At 36.6% G+C, this 18,185-nt stretch overlaps 1 protein-coding gene across 3 annotated transcripts in view; it reads right to left on the bottom strand.

Annotated features, from left to right (window-relative positions):
* Positions 1-3,419: 3,419 nt before the first annotated feature.
* The window catches only part of slc47a1 (solute carrier family 47 member 1), a 29,098-nt gene continuing 14,332 nt past the window's right edge, over positions 3,420-18,185 (bottom strand). For all 3 annotated transcript variants that reach the window (XM_056446451.1, XM_056446452.1, XM_056446453.1), the window contains 10 exons: positions 17,038-17,135; positions 15,278-15,391; positions 14,907-14,974; positions 13,179-13,287; positions 11,473-11,548; positions 9,501-9,570; positions 9,103-9,235; positions 7,197-7,291; positions 4,260-4,424; positions 3,420-4,180 (listed from right to left, as the gene is read on the bottom strand). In XM_056446451.1, the coding sequence (XP_056302426.1) occupies positions 3,881-4,180; positions 4,260-4,424; positions 7,197-7,291; positions 9,103-9,235; positions 9,501-9,570; positions 11,473-11,548; positions 13,179-13,287; positions 14,907-14,974; positions 15,278-15,391; positions 17,038-17,135 (1,228 nt within the window). In that variant the 3' untranslated portion in view covers positions 3,420-3,880. The remainder of the gene's footprint in view (positions 4,181-4,259; positions 4,425-7,196; positions 7,292-9,102; positions 9,236-9,500; positions 9,571-11,472; positions 11,549-13,178; positions 13,288-14,906; positions 14,975-15,277; positions 15,392-17,037; positions 17,136-18,185) is intronic.

The raw sequence follows: 18,185 nt of genomic DNA, 5'->3' as shown, positions 1-18,185 counted from the left end.
TATTATTATTATTATTATTATTATTATTATTATACAATTACTGTTCTAAATAAATAACAGAAGTCAATCCTAAATGGAACTGAAAAACAATGTAAAGACACAACTGGAGTAATATTCTTAAAAGTAAAAAAGACTCTTAAGAGTAAAAGACTTTTGCATGAATATTAATTATGACAGTTCTATAGAATACAAAAAATATATATAATTTTTTGAATTATCTGTTGTCTGAGACCCGACTCATGGCCGATAATTAATATTATGAAGTCTTAGTAACCTCCCTGACTGATTATTCCTCCTTTCTGCTTTATAGCCATACTTAGTCAAAGTAACATCATACAGTATGATATAAACTGTAGTTTTGTCCAATTGCATGTCGATGCATATCGGCGTACAGTAAACAACCGGCATCAGGATCAGCACATGTGAGGCGTGCAGGAATGACTTTCTGCGCACATGCGTCAATTTGTTTTCACCTGCGTTGTTTCGGTTGCACCCGTGCACATAAAGAATAACAAACTTTCGCGTGCAAAAGATGCCAAATGTGAATAGCCCCTAACATCTTTATTCTGGGATAACCACTCTAAATTAATACACTTGCATTAAGTAATTCTTATCTCAAAGCTTTTACCTGGGCACTTTTTTTGCACCATCTCCCCCTGCCGCCCCTAGCAAGATGACTCCCTGGGCGATCGCCCATTTGCCCATGCCTAAATCCGCCACTGTCAATGAATATGTCAATATGTGATGCAAGCTTACCTTTCAATAACCCAAACAACAAGCAAAATTACAGTGATGCAAAAGCAGCAGTTAAAGAATCATAGCGATGTGGATAAGTTCACACAAGCTCTGCCGTGAACTATGTTGAATGATGTGGTCATTAATATGACACTTTTATAACCAGTTCAGATGGGGAAATTGGTAAAAGGTATGTTTTAAAGTTTTGTTCGTTTCCTTCGGCGTATTCACAACTTTATCAAGGTTCGCCACAGCGAAATCAACCACCAATTACTCTGCCATTATTTTTTACACAGATGTCCTCCAAGCTGCAACCCAGCACTCGGTACACCACTCAGCGCTGGGAAACATTCACATATTATGGCCTTTTAGTTTATCAATTCATCTATACTACATGTCTTTGGACTGTGGGGTAAACTGGAGCACTGGGAGAAAACCCATGCAGACATGAGGAGAACATTTAAATGTGTATAAACGAACACTACGGGGCGGTGTGACGCCGTTCCTTTTCGCGCTTACCAGCTGACCGCTTACCTCCGTATGGACGGCATTCCAACTGCAACCAGTTTGTCCCGTTAGCGCACCACATCTGTCGGTGGGTTTGAAATGCAGAGAGGAGTTGACCAAGAAGAGGGGGGTTCGAGTCCGGTGAAGAGCGGTTCCAGAAAGCAGGTAAGACAAAAACAGATTCCAAAATATAAAACAAACAAGTGAATAGCAGGGTGAGGATGTGAAAAAAGTCACACAAGGACTTTTATTTTTTGGATTGCTTTTGAAACGTGTTGGGTTTGGGAAGGGGGAGGGTGGGTCAGCCGATCGTTCGCTCAGCCAGTCAGAAAGTCTGTCCAAAAGTGAGTCGACGGCAGCCTCTGGTGGGTTTGCGCGAGAACAGCAGGCGCGAATGGCACACGCGAGGGAAATTTGAAAAAGCATACAGAAATCTCAAAAAGCATACAGGGCGACCTCTGACAGATTCGTGAAAACAAAAACTGCAGAATAATGTGCCGCCGGGATGTATTTCGCATTCTCCAGAATTGTCCGTAGAGGTACGTTTTCAGAAGGAGCCTGGGTTGCAACTTACACATTATCTCACGCATGATGTGTGAGGACATTTGATTTTCTGACCATCAGAATTTGTACAATTTTGAGTTTTGGAAAATCACCACCGTGGTGGGGCTTGCATGTGGACAAATTGTCAAATTAAGTTCACATGTGGACGGGGCTGCAGATTGCGTAATTATCTGGAAAACCCTATTTCACTGGCAGCCTACATTTTCAGTTTTCACTGACTCTGCAAGCTAAGCCGTTCTAGAGTGCCAGAAACCCTCTGACATGGGCTTGTATAGATACTAGCTTGTAAGACCAAAGAGACTCTTTCAGCCATAGCAAAAAAAAAACTGGCCATTCCAGATCTAGAATATTGCAAGGCTGTTTGATAAACCAGATAAAAAGATAAACCAGATGAACCTAAATAGCAATTGGTATACAGCTGGAATTGCTCTTCATTTCAGCGCTGTATAAGGCAAGGGTCTGTATCACTACATACAGTGTTACAAAGTTTAAAGGGTACCTATGATGAAAATCAACTTTTGCAAGCTGTTTGGCCAGAACTGTGTATAGGTATAGTGTGTCCACTGTCATATTGGAGTGATAGAAACCCAAGTCTCTTTTTTAAAATTTCCTGATGTTAATATAGGACCCAAATCCCACGCAACATGAGGTAGGAGAATTGCTAGTCAGGCGCCATGTTTTATAAGTTTAAAACGTTTTTAAAACAGCATGTTTGTTATAAAGAGAGTAAAGTCACTATCTAATTCTTAACCACTATAATCACTACGGCCGCATGGTGTGAGTAAACGCTAATATGTCTGTGTATGTGTGTGTGCTGCAAACGGCATGTGTGTAAGACTCATCATTTCAGAAAGGCTTGAATAAACTCCACCACAAATATATGAAATAAACTTACTTGGTATTTTTGACTAATAAGCTGTATTCAGCTTCATCTTTGTTTGTCTCTATCACTGACTGCTGTTTATCTGACGTAACGCATGTTGAGAAGCAGACATACACATGGGAGCAGTGAGTGGGGAGAAGCAGCTCATTTGCATTTAAAGCAACAGACTACAAAAACAGCTACACTATGCTGCTAATAAATTATCTGATCGGTATTTTGAGCTGAAGCGTTACAGACACATTCTGGAGACACCAAAGGCTTATCTTACATCCCGTAAAAGGGGTAAAATGGGTGCCCTTTTAGAGAATTCGAACTTAACAAACCTCTGAACAGCAGGGGGAAAAAAAGAAAGCATGGACTAAACTTTGCTGCATGGGGAACATGTTATGTAGACAGAGAACTCATCTCAAGTTCACTTTAAATGTGAAGGTTTGTCATCAAATTGGGCAAAGACTGAACCCAATTGCATATAAAGAAAACTGTGAAAAGTAGAAGTGACGTGTCATAGTTTGGGTGATGTTTTCTGGCCTTAAACTACATGGCAGAATGTAAGAATATATAGTTTATAGTTTATACCCATATGATGTTTGCATTTAGAAACTGTTTTGTTCAGTATTTTTAAAAGTATACATAGTGTGGTGCTTTAAATACGCACTTGAAAGGACTAAGAAAAGATTAAATGATTAGAGAAAGGAGTAAAAAAAAGTTTCAAGTTGTAATAATATATCATTAAATGCTTTACTTGATGTGATAAATACATTTACAAGGAAAACGAAATCCTCATAAACTGCAAAATAAAGCCAGATATATATAAAAAGTACCTAAACTTTAAAATCTGTTTCCTAAGAAATGAAATAACATACACTGCACAGTAATAACTACTTATTTCTGTAGTCTTACTCAGCTGTATACAGAGCTGGGTTGGAGTGTATCACAAAAAGTCCACAGTACTATAAACTGTACATTCAGAAAAAGGCTGTTCAGCAGATCTACAACTGTCACTACTAGTAACTGGTATACTGAAGAGCCAGTTGATCTGTAATATTTTCATCTCCTAAATAACACTGACAAACTCCATTCATGTGGCACCGGTTTTCTTCTGTCCTCCTTATGGGAGAAGGCTGTGTTAAGTATAAGCCACAGTCCACCCGTTGTAGATAATTTGTGCTGATAAGACGAATTAAATTAAAGTTAGCTTATTGTAATGTTGAGGATGCTGAAAGGAGTGGAAAAATTCCCTGAATCATTTGTAAAGTTGCTTTGACGTTGAACAGAGTGCTCTGGAAGAGGACAAACTACATGCACAGTGATTCCAGCGATCAGGATCAGTAAGGTGATCAACAGCGTAAGTCCTCGTCTCAGCACAAGCTGTTTTATAGAAAGCAAGACTTTAGGCTGGCCTTCTCCACATTCACTTGCTAGTTTATCTTGGTCCTGGGTGCTCACTTGTATATAGCTGGACACTTCAGAGCTAATACTTGTTAGCTGCGCCTAAAAGAGCAAATGGATGTAAATATTACATTGCAGTAGGGTTTTGAAACTATAACAATGTTTGAACTGTAGGATTTACTTTGTTTCCGGTTATGTCATCCCATGGTTCAGGGATACTCGAAGTTCCATCAGTTTGCTCTGCATTGTCCTGGTCTTCAGAAACCAGCGTTTCGACGACTGGTCCTATCAATGGTGCCTTTGGCATGCACACAACTTTTGCATGTTTGCCCGCACGTTTCTGGGCCTAAAGAAGATATTAGCCAACATTATTAAACAGCCTTCAACAATGGACTTACTTCACATTCTGTTGTTCATAGTTTGGTGAAATTCTATAATGATGAAACATCCACATACAAATGTATATTGTACTACAATGAAGAGAAAAAAATGTATATAGGAAGATTGACATGAAAGGTCAGTTTATTTATATTTGTATTCACGTAACACTCATGTAATCATAGTAAAAAAAAAAAGAACTGTGTTGTGGTTATTAATCTAGTAATGATATTATGGCCTGTTTCCACTGAGTGATAAGGTTCAGTACAATTTTATGGCCATTTCAACTGTCAAAAGGTACCAGAAAGCGATCTGTACTGTACCACTTTTTGAGTACCCTTTCAAAAGGGTAGCAAAAGGCTGAGCCGGACGCGCAGCCAAATGCTATCGGTTTACAGAGATCCGATACAAGCCAGGAGAATGAATACCAATGAAGCCCAATTTTTAAATACACAGCCGAGATATTACATCGTAATAATATAGACATATAATAACGATCCATGGTCGACCCAAACTCAAACAAACCTTGTCGTCATCTTGATGAACAGCCACAAAGCCAAGAATAAGAGCAGAATCTACCCTGTGCCCCGTTGTTGTTTACAAGACTGACGCGTGACTGGTTTCACTTTGTCGAGAGAGCTCGATGCGCGTCTATATTTGAAATAAACTTCTTGAGCTGATGAAAATAACGTTCTCATGATTATTGAAGTGCTTCTGACATCTGATCTTTTCAGAAACAGACAAATGCGAGAGTGAGGCACGAAAAAACAGAGAAGCCTGAAAAAACAAAGGCGCAAATGATTCTTTCAGCAACCTAAAAGATGAACAAACTGCCATGTTTAACTATTATCATCACCTTTTGCACTATTATGAACGAGGAATGATGGATTTACTTTCTAACAAGAGGTTACATGTGCTGCTGAAGATTAAAGATACAGATCTGCACTGACAGTAGACTATATGTTGCCTGTTGTTTTTGAACCCAAATAAGGACTAATGTATGCTGTGTGTAGTTGTTATGTAATTGGTAACATACTGGAGACTGTAAGGAGGTGATGCAATGGCACAGTTGGTAGTGCTGTCACCTCACCGCAAGAAGGTTGCTGGTTCGAGCCTCGGCTGGGTCAGTTGGCATTTTTGTGTGGAGTTTGCATGTTCTCCTTGCGTTCGTGTGGGTTTCCCCCACAGTTCAAAGACATGTAGTACAGGTGAATTGGGAAGGCTAAATTGTCTGTAGTGTATGAGTATGAGTGCATGTGTATGGATGTTTCCCAAAGATGGGTTGCGCCTGGAAGGCCATCCGCTGTGTAAAACAAGTGCAGGATAAGTTGGCGTATCATTAATAAAGGGACTAAGCCAAAAAGAAAATGAATAAATGAATGAATGGAGACTGTAAGGGTCTGTATGTGTTCAAATATGTTGAATTTATTTATACATTTTATATAATCGTTGCAGTAGGCTATTTCTCCCTACCATAGATCTGCAGTTATAATCAAATCCTGTTAATAGAAAGGTTAGTAAAGAACATTTATACACAAGCATTTATGTGTAAAAACCATCTGTTTTGTGAGAAGTGTTTCTCATACAGTATTTAAACGACTCGTACAGCTTTACTGTAGACATTTCCTCAAGCGAGAATGATGTCGACTGAAACTTTCTGTCATACACCATGCACACCAAAAGAGTACCATTGGTAACCTTTTGGCAGTGGAAACGTAAGCCTGATAAAGGTGATCGTACCATACCACTCAGTGGAAATGGGCCATTAAACAATTGCAGGAATGATATTACTCTTACCCTCATGTTATTCTAATCCCTGCAGACATTTGTTTATCTTTAGAACACAAATTAATACATTTTAGAGCTCTCTAATCCTAAGTAGACAGTAACGGGCATGAGATGTTTGCAGTCCAGAAAAGATCTAAAACATTCCATGTGACTTCAGTGGTTCAACAGTAATTATTCAAAGGTCCAAGAACACTTTTGTGTGTATGATTACAGTTGTGGGTGAGATTAAGTCCCATGGAGTGTTTTCACAGTGATTTTTTTTTTTCAGGACTCTGAACATATTGTTTCTGTCTGTGGAGGATGAGAGATTTCATCTAAAGTATCTTAATTTGCATTTTAAAAATAAGCAAAGGTCTCAGGTGATGGGAATGACTTGAGGGAGTTATAACTAGGCCCACACGGAATCTGCACTTGCAGAAATCCGCAGATTTCCACAGATGTTTTGTCTATTTATTTACATGTGTAAATGTGTGCAAATTTATATTTATTAAGTTTTGAAATTAATTTCAGTAATAATAATGACTAATATGAAAGTGATAATTTATTTATTTACAATACAGTTTGTAAAGTAATATTTTCTGTCTTTTACTAGATTTATTATATGAAAGCCTTGCTTTGTTTACCAAATATGTGGATTTAGATGGATTTGCATTGTAAACATTAAATAAAGGTTAAAAGCTATTCTTTTTTTATTTATTATATTAAGTTTTTAGTTATAATACTCCCAAAATCATTTAACATAATTCTGCAGATATTTTTACAAAATTCTCAGCAGAAATAGCAGCAGATTCTGCCTGGGCTTAGTTATAACTAATAAACATAACTTATAAATATTAACTTTCATTTTTGGGTGAGCTGATCCTTTCATAACTCTGGAAATGTGTCATCTTTGTTAGTGAAAAGAGTCCATTCAGCTGAACATGCTTTTATTTGTCATAGCTTTGATTTGTACCTGCTCTGTAACTTTCTTCCAGTCGAGTTTGAAGATGAGAGTGGTGAAGAAACAGGTCTGAATAATAACACAAATCAAAAGGCCAAGCCACAGACCTGAATGAATGGGAAATGAAAACGAGTCATGTTTCATGTGTAAAATAGATCACAAGAAACCAATGCTGCTTTTAACAAGGCTGGAATGGAGGAGTCAAGATGCTATATACCTAAAAACCTGAATGTACATTAACAAGTCTGGATGTGCTAAATGAAAATAAGTTTGTAGAAAAACATTATTATTGACTATTTAGTAGTTTGTTTTTTGTTAGGGATGCACAATATATCAGCGGCTATATCGTTATTGGCAGATAAATGCTATTTTTAATGTAATCATTGTCAATCCGATATCAAAATTAGGCCGATATCTTTAAGCCGATTACGTAATTGTACAGAACTGCCTGACTCGCACACGCATGGGTTGAACTTGCTCAGTGCACTATAACAGAGTTTTCCTCACATTGTTTATTCCTTCAAAGTCCATCCTTTGTTTGTGTGGTATTGCGGTGTGTTAATAACTCAGTGAGTAACCATATTCCTTATCACTGTAGATATGTTTGTTAGAGTGTCATTGCGTATTTTGGTTTAAATCGCCTCAGGAAAAATATTACATGTGTAAACATAATAACAGCGACGCATGTGCTAAAAACACATTGGGTTTTTTGTAATCTAATATGACTATTTGTTCTAATCAACACATTGCTTGCCATGTGTTGTTGATTTAAGATTGTATTCAGTTTGATTGGCATATTTATAATGATGATAACGAGCGCACGTGATGGCTATTACCGCGCACACACATAGTGACTAGTGAGCCTTCACAGCAGCAGGTGCGCCAGCCACATTCGGTCTTTATATTTTATATTGTGTTTGTCATAAAATCATCTGTGCTCAATGCTCAGATGTATCAAAATCTGACTTTCGAGGACATATCTGACTCCGCTTCACTTGCACGAGCATCATGCATCTCTAAAGTTAAAGTTTTAAACTCACAGCAGTTTATCATAAACCTTTCATCGATCATTTTTCACAAAATTGACAGCAGGAACAAACATAGAAGCAGCAGCTACATGTGTGCAGAATAATCTAAAACGCCAAATGGGATGAATTAATGCCACATTTTCTAAAGTAAATCATGATCTTTGTATTTAGCTTTTGGCATTGCCTCTCAAAACGCCTTTACTGTAACACGTTTTATTCAAGAACATTTGAGCTGGTTTCATTTCTTAGTTCTTTTATTTTTATTACTTAACATATATTTATTTTACTTGTTTGGTAATTAAGTCTCATTTTGTTATTTAATCAATTATTTTTATACAACAGTCAAGTTGCATGTTAATTTGCTATGCAAAGAAAAGGTAATAATTTATTTTTGGCATGCTGATTTATGTAAAATTATGAATATAGGTCTATATAATCACCTTGCAATTTTTTAATTATTTATTTTTTGCTTTGAGTAGGCTATTCGAATCATGAGATCAGTTTAAACTTTGAAATAAAACCAGTTGTTCAATATATAAAAAAATAAGATTTTGAAATATTTATATTTATCGGCTATAGTATATCGGTTATCGGCCTCCAAATTTTAAAAGTTATCGGCCAAAAAATCCATATCGATGCATCCCTAATGACAGCTGTTTTTCTATGCTTTTCTACGCTTTTTTACGTTTTTACTGTTTTTCTACGCTCATTTTAAACATACTAATGTACGTGGGACTCTTATTTTGAAGATGGGAGAAGCAGGAAGACTAAAGGAGCAGTTCTGTGAAACAGGCAGCTATACATGACCATGGAGTGTTTGCAGCTTGTCAGAACACAAATAAACATTGTATGACAAATCAGAAGAATGGAGATGAAGAAGACTAAAGTACCAAGTATCCTGAGCTCTGCCAGAAACATGAGTGATATCCCCACCGGTAAACCAATACAGTAGTAGCAGATCAAGTTGGACACTGCAGCAATCTTCTGCTTACCGGCACCAAGGAGAATCCCCGAACACACACACTAAAACACAAAACAAGCCATCTCTTACAGCGACTTGATCGTAATCAGACAATTACATCATTTCACAGAACCATAAATCATGACATCACAAGAAATCCTTTTTGCTGACATCACACATAGATATAGTAGTGATGAAAGGCTATCAGTAGGCAGTTTAAAAAGATAGCATAGTGCCACAGTTCCAGTCCAGTCATTAAGACTATCTATATAAAAGGCTGTGCTGCCTTCCTTTGCACAAATGAATGTTAAAAGCATTCAGACTTACCACAAGACCATCAAAAAACTGCAGGAAAACGTACAGCGTGAGATTTTGGGAGACAATTGCCACTATGCTCCTGTTAGATTAAATCAAGAAGTGAGAACTGCAAAACAATAAAAGAAGAGCTTCACTCTCATCACTTTAATTCAACACATGCTCATTGTGGATATGTACCTAGGTTTGTATTTCTGGGGAAAAAAAACAAATATGTACCTGGGGCCAGAGCCGGATAAAGAATAAAGCCGGATAAATTCTATTTTATTAAAATAGGCCTGCAAGTAGGTTATTCAAAATTAAGTAATGGCATAATATGAACTTTAAAGATCAAACAGGCTGCACAAATCAGCAAAACAAATAACTGTTGCAATACTTCCTAAATCAGTGCTTTATAATAGGATTTAACTTTAAAAAGTTTCTTTAGAACTTTAGCTGACCATAAATCCCTAATGATAGGATATCTTTAAAATCTATGCTTCTAATATCAAAAATATTGTGGTCTTCTGAGTTACAGAAGGCTAGCATTCTTATTTAATTTTATTTATTTATTTTTTGCATCACATATATTGTCTGATGAAAGACAGCACCAAGAATTCATTGCTCATTATTACTGTCGCTTTCATAAAAGGGGCAAAGTAAATATTCTTAAAAAAATTTGCTTTCTAACTAGTTCAGTTAGACTTACTGCAAAGCATAACCAAGTGTATTTACTTTAGATATGCCGCAATGATGGATATTTGGATAACTGCTCATGTAGGATCATGTTTGATATGTTCGCACAATGCCTCGGTTATATTGCGTGATGTAAGGATTGTGTGGGCATGTGCTGATTTTTTGATCATGTGCGGCCGAAACTGTGCTTCAGTTATGAGTCAATTCAGCATGACTCTGCCTATCCAAGCTTCTGTTACACCATGAACAAGTTAATCAATGAAGACTGTTTGAAATGCAGTGCCATGCTTTTTGGCGCATCCGTGTGACGCCCTTCATGGGTGACTAAAACAGGGCTATTTAATATTCTGATTGGGCTACAGCCCCAGTTTGGCACCAGCGTCACTGTTTTTAAACAGCAGCGAACTGAAAGGAATATTTCACATTATCGACAACAGAAAGCATAACGCAAAGAAGCCTTTGCTAAGTCATATCGCAAATTAATTATTCAGCCAATCAAGGGCCCCCTTCTTCCGTGGGCACTGGGGCTTCAGCCTCACCTAGCCCTTATGTTAATCCGGCCCTGCCTGGGGCTACATCTAGCTGCCTTTTGTCTGTAAAATTAAAGATATGGGGCGATATGACACTGCCGACAGCTATAGATGGCGTTACCGGTGTTACCAGTTTGCCAAGTAGCTTGCCACGTATGCCAATATGCTTGGGATGCAGAGTTGAGTGGACCCCGATGACAGGGTTTGGGGCAGTGAAGAACGGTTCCAGAAAGCAGGTAAAACAAATGTAAAAATAAATAAATAAATAAATAAACAACTGGCTGAAAACTGTCAAAATTGAAAATGTGGTAAAATCACATAGCCGCTGTAGATTGCTTTTTAAAAAAAACTATTGGTGGGGTTTGGGGAAGGGGATGTTTGGGTCAGTTGGTCAGTCAACAGCAAGTTGTTTGAATGAAATGTATATTGCAGTTTCTGGTGGATTTACAAGAGAAGAGGATGCAAAAATGGCAGGTATGGAAGAAATTTGACATCATTAAACATGTGCACAATCGCCTCTGGTAGATTTGTGGAAACAAAAATTGCAAGCAGTCGTAGCTCTTGGTATGTAATTCAAGGGCCACAGAAATGTAGCCCTGGGTACGTATCCACAATGAGCCTGGGTTGCTTTAATTAGCAGCCTTTTTATTTGTTCTCCTTATTCATTTATCTAAGGCTTAAAATCACATTGTTATATCACATTATATCACATAATGCATAAGTCTGTAAAGTGTAATAAGCTAATATGTGTTTATATGTTAGAAGAGAAGAATACATACTCATCAGAGGTGAAGATGTAGCCTAATTTGGACTTTGACAAAGCGATACCGATTCCCTGTAAAAAAGCCAAAATCCCTGCAATACAGTAAAGACTGAAGTTATATTTCCTCCTGGATACTTGACATTGAGGGAATAGTTCATCCAAAAATAAAAACTGATATCATTTACTCATTGTCATGTCATCCCAGGCTCACAAGAAATGTATTCATCTTGCACAAAACAAATAAATATATAAAATTTTATATATTTCTTGATTGAAATCAGAATGTCTATTTCAGTCTGACTATTGACCCAAAATTCTGCAAAACAAAATAATTGCTTTTGATATACACTCACATGCCACTTTTTATGTACACCTTACTAGTACAGGGTTGGCCTTCAGAACTGCCTTAATTCTTCATGGCATAGATTCAAAAAGGTACTGGAAATATTCCTCAGAGATTTTGGTCCATATTGACATGACAGCATCACGCAGTTGCTGCGGATTTGTTGGCTGTACATCCATGATGCGAATCTCCCATTCCATCACATTCCAAAGGTGCTCTATTGGATTGAGTTTAGGTGACTGTGGAGGCCATTTGAATACAGTGAACTCATTGTCATGTTCAAGAAACCAGTCTGAGATGATTTGCGCTTTATGACATGGCACGTTATCAGAAGATGGGTACATTGTGGTCATAAAAAGATGGACATGGTCAGCAACAATACTCAGGTAGGCTGTGGTGTTGGCACAATGATCAATTGGTACAAATTCTCAAATTCTGACCCTACCATCTGAATGTCCCAGCAGAAATCGAGAATCATCAGACCAGGCAACATTTTCCCAATCTTCTATTGTCCAATTTTGGTGAGCATGTGTGAATTGTAGCCTGTTTCCTGTTCTTAGCTGATAGAAGTGGCACCTGGTGTGGTCTTCTGCTGCTGTAGCTCATTCACCTCAAGATTGGATGTGTTGTGCGTTCAGAGATGCTCTTCTGCATATCTTAGTTGTTACGAGTGGTTATTTGAGTTACTGTTGCCTTCAGTTGGAACCAGTCTGCCCATTCTCCTCTGACCTCTGGCATCAACAAGGCATTTGCGTCCACAGAACTGCCGCTTACTGGATATTTTCTCTTTTTTGGGCCATTCTCTGTAAACCCTAGGAATGGTTGTGCATGAAAATCCCAGTAGATAAGCAGTTTCTGAAATACTCAAACCAGCCAGTCAGGCACCAACAACCATGCCATGTTCAAAGTCACTTAAATAACATTTCTTCCCCATTCTGATGCTCGGTTTGAACTGCAGCAGCTCGTCATGACCATGTCTACATGCCAAAATACATTGAGTTGCTGCCTTGTGATTGGCTGATTAGAAATTTGTGTTAACGTGCAGTTGGACAGGTGTGCCTAATAAAGTGGCTGGTGAGTGTATAACTTTATGATTTGATTTACCTTTTTTTTTCACTCAAAAACATTGATCATGATTAACCTCATTGGTTCTCTCATGCCAAGCAAGCATGATTGATCCATCCATGACCAAATTTAAATGCTGTAAACATTGTTTGCTGATTTAGATTTAACTGCTTGTTTCATATGGGTACTTTTTTAAATTCATTTGTCTTCTCATGATGAACTTCTATGTGTTTGGACACAACATGAGGGTGATAAAACAATTTTCATTCTTAGGTGAACTTAACACTTTGTAATTGTGTACATTTTCTGCTGACCTGAGATCATGAGAGTCACTTTACTAGTGATCAGAGCCCGGATAGTGTCTCCAGCTCCCAGTGCATTTCCTACTCGCACACAAGCGGCCGCATGCACACCTAATGGAAACTAAACATGAAAGACGCTAACAATTTAGCACTAACTCAGTTAAACAAATAGCATAAAAATGCATGAGTATGTCACCCCAATCTCATCCCTACGCCCTATTCACTTACAAAGGTTGACTCTGAAATGAAAGCTACAAAGGGATTTAGGCATAGGGATGAGCCCTTCAGAATCGCATGTGCTATTTGACACCAAACTTCCCTTTGTAAAGGATGATGAGGGCCCAAGGTGTCAATCAGGGGTGCATTTCCGAAAACCATTGTTAGCTAACTAAGGTTGCAAGTTCCATCATTAAAAACATAGTTCATCGACTTGGAGTTCCCAAATCCATTGTTCCAACGAACATTTAAAAACTGCATCGCAAACTCGTATGCTTGCAACTACACCTCTAGAGCTGTAGTTAAAAGCATAGTTCCTGGTTGAGTCCTATTCCCAGTTATCCCCCTATGCCCTATCCATTTAGAACATTCTAACATTTAAACTTGGAATGATTAAAAAAAACATTAGTCATCTCTCTTATATGTTAGCTTATTGCTTTCAAAGTATTTTTACAGTCTAGTTTTAACGATCTTCGAGTTTACGATTGCATTCCCTTTGTAGTGCACTTCAAAAAAACATTTATGCCATTTTAAACACAGCCATGGCTCATGACGAAAGTTATAGGTGACCTTTTTTTAAAAGCAGAATTTATGCTACGTCTCCAAAGCTTGTGAAATCATATTACATATATATTTATAAGAATTATAAGCCCCCCTGAAAAATGTGCCCCTCTGTTGATTTTTTTCCCCAATTTCTGTTTAACGGAGAGAAGATTTTTTCAACACATTTCTAAATATAATAGTTTTAATAACTCATTTCTAATAACTGATTTATTTTATGGCTTTGCCATGATGACAGTAAATAAGATTTACTAGATATTTTTCGAGACACTTCTATACAGCTTAAAATGACATTTAAAGTCTTAACTAGGGTAATTAGGTTAACTAGGCAGGTTAGGGTAATTAGGCAAGTTATTTTATAACGATGGTTTTGATCTGTAGACTATCGAAAAAAAAAAAATATATATATATATATATAGCTTAAAGGGGCTAATAATATTGACCCTAAAATGTGTTTTAAAAAATTAAAAACTGCTTTTATTTTAGCCAAAATAAAACAAATAAGGCTTTCGCCAGAAGAAAAAAACTTATCAGATATCTTATCAGACATGAAAAATTCCTTGCTCTGTTTAGGAAATATTTCAAAAAGAAAAAAAAGGGGGGCTAATCATTCTGAGTGCAAGTGTGTTTATATATATATTTATATATATTTATATATATATATATATATATATATATATATATATATATATATATATATATATATATATAGGACTGCACGCTGGCGCAGAGTGGGTAGCACGTCAATTCTAAGGGCCCTTTGAAGGACTATTTTTTGAGAATATTTGTTTGGCACAACACTTCAGTATGGCTGCTGTGATTGTTTTCAATCTAAAGTGTCCTTGGGAAGGTGATATTTCCTGATTGGAGTATATCAAGAAATGTAAAGATTTGTTTTTGTTTTCATAAATATATTACATTGTGAAAGATGATTGACCACACTTTCAAATAGTACCATCTTACCATGTAAGCAATGCTCCCGATCTCCAGCAGCACATGTTGAGCAGCAAGATCCACCTCACCCAGCATTCCTGCCAATCATTAGAGGAATTAAACTAATAATTAATTCTTTGTATAATGGGTATGTGATATTACTCTACTTGTGGCATTGCACAACTAAAGCCTAGTTAGGCAATTTAAGAGATGATTTGAGTAAGCCATAAAACAACCAGTGATCTGGCATCAGTGGAAATAAATAAGTAATGATTAACAAAATTGGCTGTTAGGAAATTTAACATTACTTAGGTTGCACTTTTGTTTCCATTACTGCAATATTTTTGTTTTTAAGATCAAAATGCCAATTAATCATTCATTCATTCGCTCACAAAACACACCTGCCAGGAAACCTCCGATCTCGTAGATCCACCACTCGAAGCAGAGCATGAGAGTGCTGGGAATGGCCAGTTTCATGTAGGAGCCCCATTCCTGCAGTGATGCTGTTGACCAACCTGTAGGAGGCAACAAACACACACACACAAATCCCTGCAGTCATGATGTGCACACAGTACTGAAACTGTGTGTCTATGAACATAATGAATTAATGAAGTAACAATAAAGCAATAGTGTAACACACTAACTTGTAATGTTGTGTGCAGCATATTGGAAAGCTAATGTAAATGTTAATGTAGCTCAAATAGTAGCGGTAGCAAAACTCAAAGCAATGTAAGTTTAAGGTCTGCATTTTTTTCATAAATTAAAGATGTGATAAAAACAAATTCATTAAAGGGAGAGTTGACCCAAAAAGGAAATGATGTAATCATCCTGTTTGATTTTTTGCTGTTGAACATAAAAAAGACATTTTGAAGAAAGCTGAAAACCTGTAACCATTGACCTCCATAGTATTTGTTTTTCCAACTATTGAAGTCAATGATTACAGGTTGCAATCAAAATATCTTCTTTTCTGCGAAAGTCAAAGAAACTCATAAAGGTTTGGAACCACTTGTGGGTGAATAAATAATGTAAATTCTCTCTTTTTTGATAAAAAAAAAGTTAAATCCTTAAAGACTATCCCTTTAAGGAACACATTTTTAATCCTCTGAAAAAATGCTTATCGGTGTCTAAAAGTAGAAAGAATTCAGACTGATAGTGATTAAATTACTGACACTCTGTGGTGTTTATTGCTGGTTTTACAGAGAATGGGGGTCAATTCTAAAAAAAAAAGGTTGATTGCTTGATTTTGATGCACTCACAGCTGAAAGTCCTTTAGACCAGTGGAGATAATTTCACTCTGGTAAAATCAATTCCACGAAAAGCCTAACATGTCAGGCATAACATGACTGTGTTATTCATTCATTCATTTTGTTTTTGGCTTAGTCCCTTTATTAATCAGGGGTTACCACATTGGAATGAACCGTCAACTTATCCAGCATATGTTTTGCGCAGCGGATGCCCTTCCAGCTGCAACCCATCACTGGGAAACATCCACACACACTCATTCACACACATACACTACGGACAATTTAGACTACCCAATTTACCTATACCGCATGTCTTTGGACATGTGGAGGAAACCGGAGCACCCAGAGGAAACCCATGTGGACACGGGGAGAACATGCAGTCTCCACACAGAAACGCCGACTGACCCTGGCGAAGCTCAAACCAGTTACCTTCTTGCTGTGAGGCGAACGTGTCCAGTCCAGACTGTGTTATAGGTGTAATAAATAATTTGTTCATATTAACAACAGTTTTGTTCAATAAAAGTTGTTTTCATTCACCATTTTTGGTAATTTTTCTGGTTATTAGAGAATATTATTAGCTGAACCTGTGGTATTGGGTGATAGCACTTTGAGAGTGGACAACGTATAAAGGTGAAACAAAACTCCAGGGGCTACTGGTGATACATTGAACTGATACATTCAACTTTTTGTTGTTGAACAAACTAAAAGCATGCTTAAATGATTTATTTCTGCTTTTTTTTTCTTCAGAATTAATAATTAAGTGTAAACGGTCGACATATTGCACTTGATTAGCATTTGATTGGTAATACAAGTATTAAAAGTTGGCTTAATTTAAACATGAGTCAATAAACCTTAAAAAAAATCACAAATTTGAGTTTGTGTCTGTGTGCGCGCGCAGCTTTCTACATATTCCTCACCACCCCATGTCTTCAGATGCAGTTTTTTCCAACGTATGTAAGCAAACAGCAGGAGGCAGATGGTGATCTGTGAGATACTGTTGGCTGCAGCAGAGCCCCTGCAGACAGACACACACACTTATTATTTAGACATTACTGCTTATCCTAAAAATCATCCCAGATGATTTTTTCACTCTCAGAAAAAAAGGTACATGGTGGTACAAAACTTGTAAAAATATTGATTGAATTATAATACTGTTCTGTACCTTTTATGGTACAACTGAAAGGTACACAATTGTTCTCATAAAAATTTACATAAGTGTTGGAAAACTCCTTCTTGATTACAATATCTATGAAAACAAAAAAATATTACTGGAAAGGCAAAGTGATTCATGAATAATTTCCATATAAAACATGAATCATCATTTAAAAGCATATGTAAAAAGAAACTCATGAATATTAATTAATTTAATTAATTAATTAAGTTCTAAAATACAAAACAACTGGTAAAACAAAACTACAGGTTTTGTAAACTAAACATTTAAGGCACTTTAATAAACATTTGGTAAGCATTTTCTGATACATTTTCGTTATTGATCAACTCACGTGAGCTGGCAAAAGTCCTGCAAAGTGTTCATGCTGACATTTTAGTATTGTAAAGCTAATCAAACATTGTGCATATCTCCTTTCAATAATTTAATTGTATTTCTATTTTAATATTAAGTAAATTAAATGAACTTTTAAGTGATTACAAAGATATTGTATGAAAATTTGAGAAAAAATGTTTTATATTGTTCATGGGAGAATGTATTTCTGTAACATTTTTGTGAAAAGTGTTGTAAAAATGTAGATCTTTTGATTTATGTTAAAGTGTTTTTTATTCTTTATTGTAAATGGAAAAGGTGCATTTATACAAAAATAAACTTTTTTAAAGCTGAAACATTGTTTAAAAACGTTTTTGATGTTTTATATTTACTGAAAATAAATGGACACATTTTGGACATAGCAAAATGCCTTTTAATAGTTCCTGAAGGAACACATTTGACAAGGTACAAAGTGTCTTGTCGCTGTAGCGGTGCCTTCATGGATCAGATTTGTACCTTTGATGAAGGTACAATATGGTTTTAAAAACTAAAGGTACATTTTGGTTTCCCATGGTACAAATCATG

The sequence above is a fragment of the Danio aesculapii genome, chromosome 21 (assembly GCF_903798145.1).
Source record: "Danio aesculapii chromosome 21, fDanAes4.1, whole genome shotgun sequence".
Lineage (NCBI taxonomy): Eukaryota > Metazoa > Chordata > Actinopteri > Cypriniformes > Danionidae > Danio > Danio aesculapii.
Note: the sequence above shows the minus strand (reverse complement) of the source record. Positions and strands in the feature narration are given on the sequence as shown.